This window comes from Biomphalaria glabrata, chromosome 3, assembly GCF_947242115.1.
Source record: "Biomphalaria glabrata chromosome 3, xgBioGlab47.1, whole genome shotgun sequence".
Taxonomy (NCBI): Eukaryota; Metazoa; Mollusca; class Gastropoda; family Planorbidae; genus Biomphalaria; species Biomphalaria glabrata.
Window position 1 is genome coordinate 6,051,746 of NC_074713.1, and position 9,690 is coordinate 6,061,435.

The 9,690-nt window shown below is 33.9% G+C and overlaps 1 protein-coding gene across 1 annotated transcript; it reads right to left on the reverse strand.

Annotated features, from left to right (window-relative positions):
- Positions 1-2,677: 2,677 nt before the first annotated feature.
- LOC106052616 (calmodulin) lies at positions 2,678-7,684 on the reverse strand. The gene is made up of 5 exons (XM_013208033.2): positions 7,372-7,684; positions 6,102-6,132; positions 5,105-5,248; positions 4,563-4,805; positions 2,678-3,980 (listed from the first exon to the last, which is right to left on the reverse strand). The coding sequence occupies exons 1-5, from the start codon at positions 7,372-7,374 to the stop codon at positions 3,952-3,954; spliced, it is 450 nt and encodes a 149-aa protein (XP_013063487.1). The 5' UTR covers positions 7,375-7,684; the 3' UTR covers positions 2,678-3,951.
- Between the last annotated feature and the right edge of the window lie 2,006 nt (positions 7,685-9,690).

Below are 9,690 nucleotides of genomic sequence, written 5' to 3' on the forward strand. Positions count from 1 at the left end.
GGCCAATGACACTAGCTCCAACTGGAATAACATGCGCAGTGTGCAGCCGAACATTCCTGGCTCACATAGGTCTCACCAACCACATGAGGAGGCATAAAACCCCAGTGCAAAGCCCTCAGCCCCCTGGATGACAAAGTGGTCATCATCGAACCACGATGGACGAACTATATAATTTAATCTATCCCATTTTCCGAAATAATGTAATAGAACACCCGTAGACAGTGCTACAAGTTGGCTTCATCCCTAAGGGCCTACTCAGTTAGCGACTAAAAAGCAGCATAAAGATATAGGAGTTTACTATATGCATGCGTTAAATTATCGATATATTATCAAACTTAACAAAATGATTTTAAGGAGAGATGGAACTAGAATTGGATGCCGGTCATATATATGATATACAAGATATAGGCCGAATGGTATAAAAATGCCATAGCCGATTTTGACACCTAGTCCGTCCCTGTTTAGGCCTTAGGCAGTGGGCCCCGCACTAAATTCTAGGTGTAATTTATTAAATTAAAACAGCCTCTTGAAAATCTTTTAAATAGCAAAATGTACGAAAAGTCCTGGAAATCTGAAATTATTCAAATCTAAAAAATTGTCATTTTGGGGTGCCAAACAAACAATACAAAATGTTAATTTTGACATTATGTTTATCCCTAACCCAGAGTGGGCCCCTGTTGGACTGGTAACCCACATCCCAAAGAAAAAGTGTGTCAAATAGGTCTACCGGTATAGCAAAAAATAAAAATGCAACGTATATTATAAAGATTTCTAGACATTGGTGGCTGAGTGGCTTTCGAACGTAGGGGTTTCGGGTTCAAATCTTGGCCAACCAACCAAATGGGTCCATGACGTTATTTGGGAAAATTAAGGGCAGTTGGCTTTTGTTCTTGCCACATGCCCCCCCCCCCCTCATTAACAGTCGGCCTACGAAACAGATGACATGTGGCAAGAACAAAAGCCAACTGCCTATTGACATCGTCTGCCCTATAGATCGCAAGGCATGACAGGGGTACTTTGATGAAATAACATACTGAATGTGGGACGATGTTTAATACAAGTTGGTCTAATTGTGTAAGCCCATGTCAACAGAACCAAGAGTCCCACGAGATAATTTACTTTTATCAACAGCCTTTTATGAAATGTGTTAACAAGGTAAACTGTTCACCAGTAAAATCTTGTACTGTAACAGCGTTTACTTATGTATTTTCTAATAGTCACTAATTCATGAACTTTATAAATCTAGAAAATGTGAAGAACTAGTAAAAAAAAAGAGATATTATGTAGACAACTGGTAGCATCTTATAGATTAGATCACATGCATGACAATCAGACTTTAATTCTGCTAACTCATTGGTTTTCCTGGATGATTCAGGCTAGCGTATGAAATAAGAAATGTTTCTTAATCTTAGTATTTTATTAGACAGAGTGTTTGTAAATGATGGTTGAGTGTTTTATATATTATTGCTACTTCACCTTTTTAGGTCTTCTGTCCTGAACGATTTTACTAGACAAATGTGAATGTTAGCTTGTTATAAATATGGCTCTATTTTGCGTCTGTTCTAGTTTCTCTGTTTTCATGAGTCGATAAGCCCCAAACGGAGGACACATTCTAAAATTGGTCTAACTCTAACCAAGGTTAAATAGAATTTCAATTTTGTATTTGTCTGATTTGTACAAAAAAAATTTTTTAATACATCATTAGACTTTGATTTAAAATAATTCTCATGACGCTTCAATAAATACAAATCCTAGCTGTTTCAAGTTTTACCACGAATAAGTTTTTATGTTGTTACCCATTATTTATTGGGAAGAAAGACATGCTCCATTATGATTCCTATTTCATTTAATTCTCTGTAAAAATCTCAGGATCTTGCTTTTAATTGTATAATAGGCATAACATTTGCAAAAAAAAATGGTAGGTCATTTATGTAAATTAAACACTTCCTAGGAGTGATTTAGTCTAGATTATTCTCTCCTGAATCCATTGGTGTAACGGACGTTTTTAAATGGATTGTTTTGTATTTTCTTTTTGTCCCATTCCCTAGTTGAATACGTGTTCATTTCTGAAAAATGTTAGTACAAGTTTTCCCCCCTGGTTATTTTATCTTTGCTAGCTTGAGTTTTATATGACCAAATTCCCCTTTCTTTATGTGATTCAAAGTAAGATCTTTAAGCAATCTTGTTTCACTTTACAAATTTGGACCTTTAGTAAAAAAAAAATCAAGAATAATTTCTTTTCATTGACTGCATGTTTATTAAAAAATACCAGATCTATATAGAAGTAAAAAATGAGAAACTATGTATACATACTGAGGAAGAAGTGTGGATAATTCATCATGTGTAATGAGCCAATAGTTAGTACCATTGTCATTAGTAATAGACGGTTGCAATGATCTATCTTAGGCATACAGATCATTGAAAGATGTGCTCCATGATCATCTTCTAAAATGTCTTGACTAGATAAAATAGTCATGAAAACACTGAAGTTACAAGAAAAAACTCTAAGATGTATATGTGTTTGTTTAGTCTAAGAAACCAGTGATTAGTCCTATGCATTGTACAAATGGGTCTATCTAAATACCACATGAGCTAAAAAAAAATGTATCCTAAGTTAGAGGAATGCTTATAATGTTTAATTTCTATATATAGTGCACATGAAACAAAACTAAAGATGTAGAGCAATAACATTTTTTATTGTTCTTCTACAAAGTTGTTTTAAAATACAAACAATACAAAAAGAAATTATATATAGAAGTGAGTGCAGTGAGAGGAATCCAGGTAGTAGTTTAAAGGCGGTAGGAAAAAAAAGACTGAAAGAAATGGAAGAGAATCTACTTCTATAAAGACCTTAGATAATAACATGTATTAATGTCATCGCCAGGAATGGAATTCAAACAGCTTCATAAATAGCACAAAGGGTTCAAATAGTAATCATGGGAAAATAAGACTAAAATCCTCAAGACTGAACATGCTCTCTCCTGGCATTACAGAATGCTATAAAGATGCTAGGAAGCAGAATTGAGCCAGATGACTAGAGCCAACCTGTCAAATAATAAAATCTAACCCTGCTCGAAAATTCTCTATAGCTATTGTGTAATGGTCCCAAATAACATACAATGGACAATAAAGGAAAAAATGCTTTCATTAACTTAATATATATATATATATATTTATGTAATTGGATAGTGTCCAAGCTTTTATTGTTTAGCACAATCTAGGGCAATAAGTGCACCTTCATTGAAGAGATGTGCAACCAAACCCTTCGGGGTCACCAAGCCCTAACCAAAAAGAGCACATACTTTTAAAAAATATGATGCAAAATGTGAGGCATAATTAAGAGAAAAAAAATATAATTATGAAAAGAAACAAATCAAACAAAAGATAATACAAACCAAGAAACCATAACATTCACATCACATGAGATCCTCGTACAGATCAAATTAAACGTAATTAAAATCAAACAACCAAAACAATCAGGAAGAAAAAAAAAATTCCAGAACTCGAAAAATTGTAATCCTTTTTTTTTTTTTAAAGTGAATTCCTGCAAATCTAATGTCAAATTTGGAAATGATTGAGCTAACCACAACACTTTCAGTAAATGATCTGTAAAAATCCAAGATCTAAAAGCACAGGGTAAAAATTTAAAAGCTGCTTCCAGCTCAGACTGTTCAAGTCAACATATGGAAATGTTAAATGTGACATTTATTTTGTATAAATATCAGCAGACAAAGTAAAAAATGTCATGACTGCACCAAGCATAGCCCAAACTTTCAATCACACGTAATCACAAGAAAGCAGTTTTCACTCAATCCATTCATCACTTGGCCATGCTGCAAATTTTAAGATCACCAGATGGAGCAGTTGTTTTGAGCTCTTTTGTTCACATTATGTGCAGATGACAGTGGTAGAAAACAATGAAGATGAATACAACTAACACCATTCATATCATTACTTGGATGTCATCATTGTTACGAATTCTGAAAAATAAAACAGAATAAAGGATTAATAAAATGCAAACTTCAAAAGAAAATAATGTAAAATTACACAGTGATCCCTGGTTTATTTCATGTAAAAATTCATAAAGTAAATGCTTCAGAAATTATTTTCCCATATATTCCAACAAACCATGAAAGAGAGAAATTGCAATAGCGTAAGTAAAATTGGCGAGGGATCACAGAATATCTCAGTTGGATATATACAAGCATTTTAGTATAAGTGTAAAAATTCATAAAGTAAATGTTTCAGAAATTATTTTCCCATATATTTCCTATAAAAAAAAACATGAAAGAGAGAAATTGCAATAGCTTAAGTGTAAATTGGCGAGGGATCACAGAATATCTCGGATATATATACAAGCATTTTAGTATAGATTACTTGATATAACTATAAGGCTCTAGTGCCTAAAGGAAATTTAAACATTTTTTTTTAAATAAAAAGAATGTGGTAAGAAAGGGCTTGGTAGACCCATTGCAAACTTAGTAAAAAGTTAGTTAAACAGAACCCTAAAGAAAAGAACGATTTTTTTTTTTTTTTTTAAATTTGAGGATTTAAATAATTACCTTCATAATTTACTTGTCCATCACCATCAATATCAGCCTCCCTGATCATTTCATCTACTTCCTCATCTGTTAATTTTTCCCCCAAATTTGTCATGACATGCCTTAATTCAGCAGCACTAATAAAGCCATTGCCATCTTTATCAAAGACACGGAATGCTTCTCTAATTTCTTCTTCACTATCTGTATCTTTCATTTTTCTAGCCATCATGGTTAAAAACTCAGGGAAATCTATTGTTCCATTACCTGTTTAAAAAAAAAAGTTAGTCAAATTATTTAGTTAAAAAAAAGTATTTTGTTACATCTGACTATTCAGAATTATATACTCTAGTGATTGTTTCTGATTTGAAAAAAAAAAAAAAAAAAAAAAAAAAAAAAAAAACCACCACTCTTAGTCTTAAACAATAAGATTTAACTCTTAATAAAAATGTTTTATTAGAAAATAATTGAAAAAATAAATTTTTCAATGGACAAAACAACTAGGTGCATAATCCCAGGTATGTACCTAGAAGTCTTTTCTGACACTAATTACAAACCCAACTTACCATCAGCATCTACTTCATTAATCATATCCTGTAATTCTGCTTCTGTTGGATTCTGACCTAAAGAGCGCATGACTGTGCCCAATTCTTTAGTGGTAATTGTGCCGTCACCATCTTTATCAAAAAGACTAAAGGCTTCTTTGAATTCTGAAAAGTTTAAAATAATTTCATTATTATATATAGCATTGAATTATAGTCCAAATACAAATTAGCACAGCTTGAAATTGAATGTCATTAAAAAGGATTACATTTTACTCCAATTTTTATGCACAATGTTTAGTAATGGAGAAAACCTTAGGCTGAAAGTAAAAATATTTTTTGTTTGTTTACCAATAACAAATTTTAAAAAAATTTAAAGGATCTAAACACAGATAGACCTATACTGGTACTTTAGTATAAATAGGAGACTGACTTTTTTTTTTGCACTCAGCTTATGATAATGCATTAAATTATATGAATAAAGTTATTTCACATAATCTTTTAATAATTTTAGAATCAATATTTATAAATAAAATAAATATTTCTTCTTTTCAAAAGACATTCTTTAAGAAACTTATTTCTCTACCTAGATCTTTCTATTTTATTTGATCACCATGGGAATTAAGATGAATGTTGTTTTAATAAGAGTAAATTCCTGTAACTAACTTTATTACAAAATAGTTTAAAAAAAAAAAAAAGGGGTGGGTTGTGGGACACAGGAGGAGAGATACAATGATGAACAACCTTTTAAGGTAAAATTTGACAACTACGCTTCTTATTATTCTTACAAAACACATACATGGCAGCATACAAAATTACTTCTCTCTTTTTTTTTTTTGGCAGTATTTGTACTCTACAGATATTACTAACAGCACATTAAACATGAGATATAACAATGAAAAACTTGAAAAATGTTCTCGTTAAAAAATCTCTAAAATAAAAATTCTGTTGAGAGTAGATTTAAATCACAATTAGTATGAATTAGTAATTAGTCTACCTAGAATCTAGATAAATATATTACCTGCTATTTGTTCTTCTGTCAATTGGTCAGCCTATAATAGATAAAAACATATTTGTTGAAACAAAGTATTTTATTTACTCTTGATTACTTTTGATCTAAAAATTGTCAAAATGTTATTTACAATACATTTAATTTAAAGTAGTACATTTATATAGAGTTGTAAATAGATGTAGAATCTGGACAAGATATCTAGATATTATCTTATAAAATACAGATGTTACTTAAAACTAGTCATGCATTGAGAATTTAGATTATAGTATAGTGTTAACCATTTACTAGATATACACCTAGTCCTAGTGATGCTTTTTCCTCAGCAATGACAATGTTTCCTATACGAGCTTCTGACAAGACTTTTATAAAGACTAGAAAAATAGATCTATTCATGCATTTGAAGTAGATCTAGATCTAGAATTCTAAATTTGTACAAGTATGATCAGGAGAATCATGATAAACAATGTCTTGCAACAGATTGAACAGATTATGGCTGTTTCTGACTAAATATTTTAGATAATCACAATGATACATTTAGAATAATAATTTTTTAATATATCTAGATTATAAATCTAGATCTAGTGCTTTAAAAAATAGTTTAACACCCTACACAACACAATGCACACAACAAAAAAAAAAAAAAAACGTTTGGTTTGAGCAGAATTGTGGTTGTAGATTTAGTCAATTTAGAATAATTTAGATATCTAGATTTAGAAGGAAGGGGGTTCAAGTGTAGACATCTGTCATGTGTGAAGTGTGTGTTGCTAGATCTAGAGTCTAGTCTAGATGTTCATGATAGATCTAGTCTAGACTAGAGTCCTAGTCTACATTGTAACTCATTGTTACACATTGTAACAATACTAACATACTTCTAGATTCTACTTTCTAGTTCTGATTAGTATGATTATTCGATATCATATCTCCATGACAACCGGAACTTGGTTTAGTCTTTACAACTATTCTGGATTTCTAGACTAGTCTAGAAAATAGGTTAGACTAATCTAGATCTGGTCAACAGAGAATCTTATCTTATAAAATGCAGTGTAGGTTTTTAGAATACTGTTTAGATCTAGAGAAGATCTTTATGAATGCTTCGCTATGAAGACTTTACCGCCAATCATAATTTTGAAATTTATTAGCTTGATACGTGAACAAAATGATAAGTCTCTCTCTAAATACACTTGTAAAAACAAAAAATAAGTATAAAAGTGGGATAAAAATTGGATAGCCATTTTAAAAAAGTGTAATTTGATGTAGGATGTAAACAATCAAGACCTACCATTTTAGATTGAAATGGAGCTCAAAAGCAACTATAATCCTGGTTTCACGTACGGTGAGTCAACAATCACTTCCGTATCCGCGACAATTGGTACTCTTAAATTCTTGCGCAGAATCAAAGTAGTACAAACAAAATTAATTTCATTCACTGACAGCAGTTAAGTAAACACAACACTAGATATATTTTTATAATCCGAAATATATAATGTCATTAGAATTCGAAATCCTGAAGATATGTGAATGATGTGTGCCTAAAGCGAACTACTTTTCAAGAACTGTGTGCATTACTTCGCACGCCGGTTACTTGACTACACAGCTTCCCCGCCAAATGTTTCTGGCGAAACTGATTTGTAAACGCTAGCGCGATTGGTTGGTAAGGATCTGCAATGCGACATTGGCCCGTAGTCTATATTCAGTATGTTGAGGGAACGTCGCGTATGGCGAAGCTAAACTTCTGTAGCTTACGTTTGACCAAATATTTAAGCATTCAATAGATTTCGACAACTTATTAATACATTACACGATAAGTACTTAAAATAAAGGGTATAATAAGCAGCAACATTAATCTACATTGTTTACGAAGGGTAGGGGGCCTATCGATCGTCCGACAGGTGTGGGTGGGAAGAGATCGCGGAAGGAAACCTTTGACCTTTCTATTGAGACTTGTGTCATTCAGTTATACCAGTGAGGCTACACAGCAGTAAAAACAATCTAAGTACCGTAATAAAGCACTACAAACAAGGCTTTTTTTTTCGGCTTCCACTTTGTCCTAATAACTAAAATCTCAACGAGTTAAGGGAGATAAAACCAAGACTTAGTAAGATAAACCTTTGTTTTGCCAGTAGGGTTACTAGAGGCGTAGACGTCCGTCAAAAGAAAGACATACCGGTATCCTCCTGTTTTTGGGTCGTGTCTCCCGTCCAGCAGTTATTGAAGTGTGAAGTTGTCTAGTTTTTCTTTTTTTGTTGCTATTGTAGTTATATTTCCTATCTTGTGTCTTAAATGCAAAAAAAAAAAATAAAAAAATTCTCGCCTAATAATAAGGCCTGTCTTTGAGTCCGAAGATTAGTTAGGAATGCAGTATATCCCGTGGCTACGCAACCCCAGCTGTGACCTACATATTTCGCCACATCCAAGGCAAGCATTACTGACATTGTCCGCAGGTGCTCGATTTAGATTTTCTATTCGACGTCTGCGTCTGTCCTCGGCAGCGGATTTTCTTCTTGTCTCATTTGGGTATCCCGCGGCCTTAGTGAGTGTCCTCCAGCTGTCTCGTTCTCAGGCCGAATACAACCAGGTGCTCTCTTCTATGTCTGCTAAGGCAAGTTGGCGCCTAAGCTGGTATTTGAAGCGTTTCCGTGGGGCACCTCTGCTACGCCTAAACAACACTCTTTAATAAACAGCTGTCCCAGTGCTGTATTTAGACTTGAAAGGTCCTTAGCTTTGAGAAATGGGGCTCTTCACAGGTCCAAATATTATATATGTCAGTCCTTGATATTTTTTTTTTTGGGGGGGGGGGGAGGGTAAGTTATAGATTGTATTGCCTATATGTGTATCCCTCCAAGAGCTGTTCGTATTTTCAAGGCTGTTGGCTCAGCCTCAGATGATCCAGATCTCATCAAGATATCTAATTTTTTTCTAGGGTGGGGGGGGGGAGAGGGGGAGAGAATTAAAAAAAAAAAACGCCCCGGGCACCCACTTTGGGGGGGGGGCCCAAATGAGTGTTTTTTTACATTTAATATTACACAAAATGCAGGGGCCCCCAAAGAGGTCAAGCTTCTCCCCCGGGACCCTAAATGATGGCACATTTTTAGCTACGCCACTAGATACAGCCTTGGTTTTGCTGCCATGTTTTATCAAATTGTAAGACTAGTTTTTTCAAGGTTTTCCGTCTTTAGTTTTGTGTCCGTTTGTGTCAAGCATGGTTATTTTTTTTTTGTCCTCCTCTGGGCACGCGGGCTCTGGTAACCCCATCCCAAATGATACACCCCAATCCCCCCCCCCACCCGAAAAAAAGATAAACACCAGTAATGGCAATGTCCTCGATTCCGAAGATTAAGGATAAGTGCTGTGTTTCATGTGACTACGCAGACCCAGTTGCGACCTACATAATTTTGCACAAGGTGTATTAAGTTTTCTTTACTCCTGCGCCTGTCTTTTTTTACAAGTGCGTACTACTGTGCCTTAAAATGTGTCCCCGCGGCCATCGTGAGAGCTCTCAACAGTCAAGCTGTAATGTCATACCTACGACCCCCCTTCTGGCCATTCGAAACTGTTGTCCACGGTGTAGTGTGAAACCACATTTCTGTAACGATGTTAT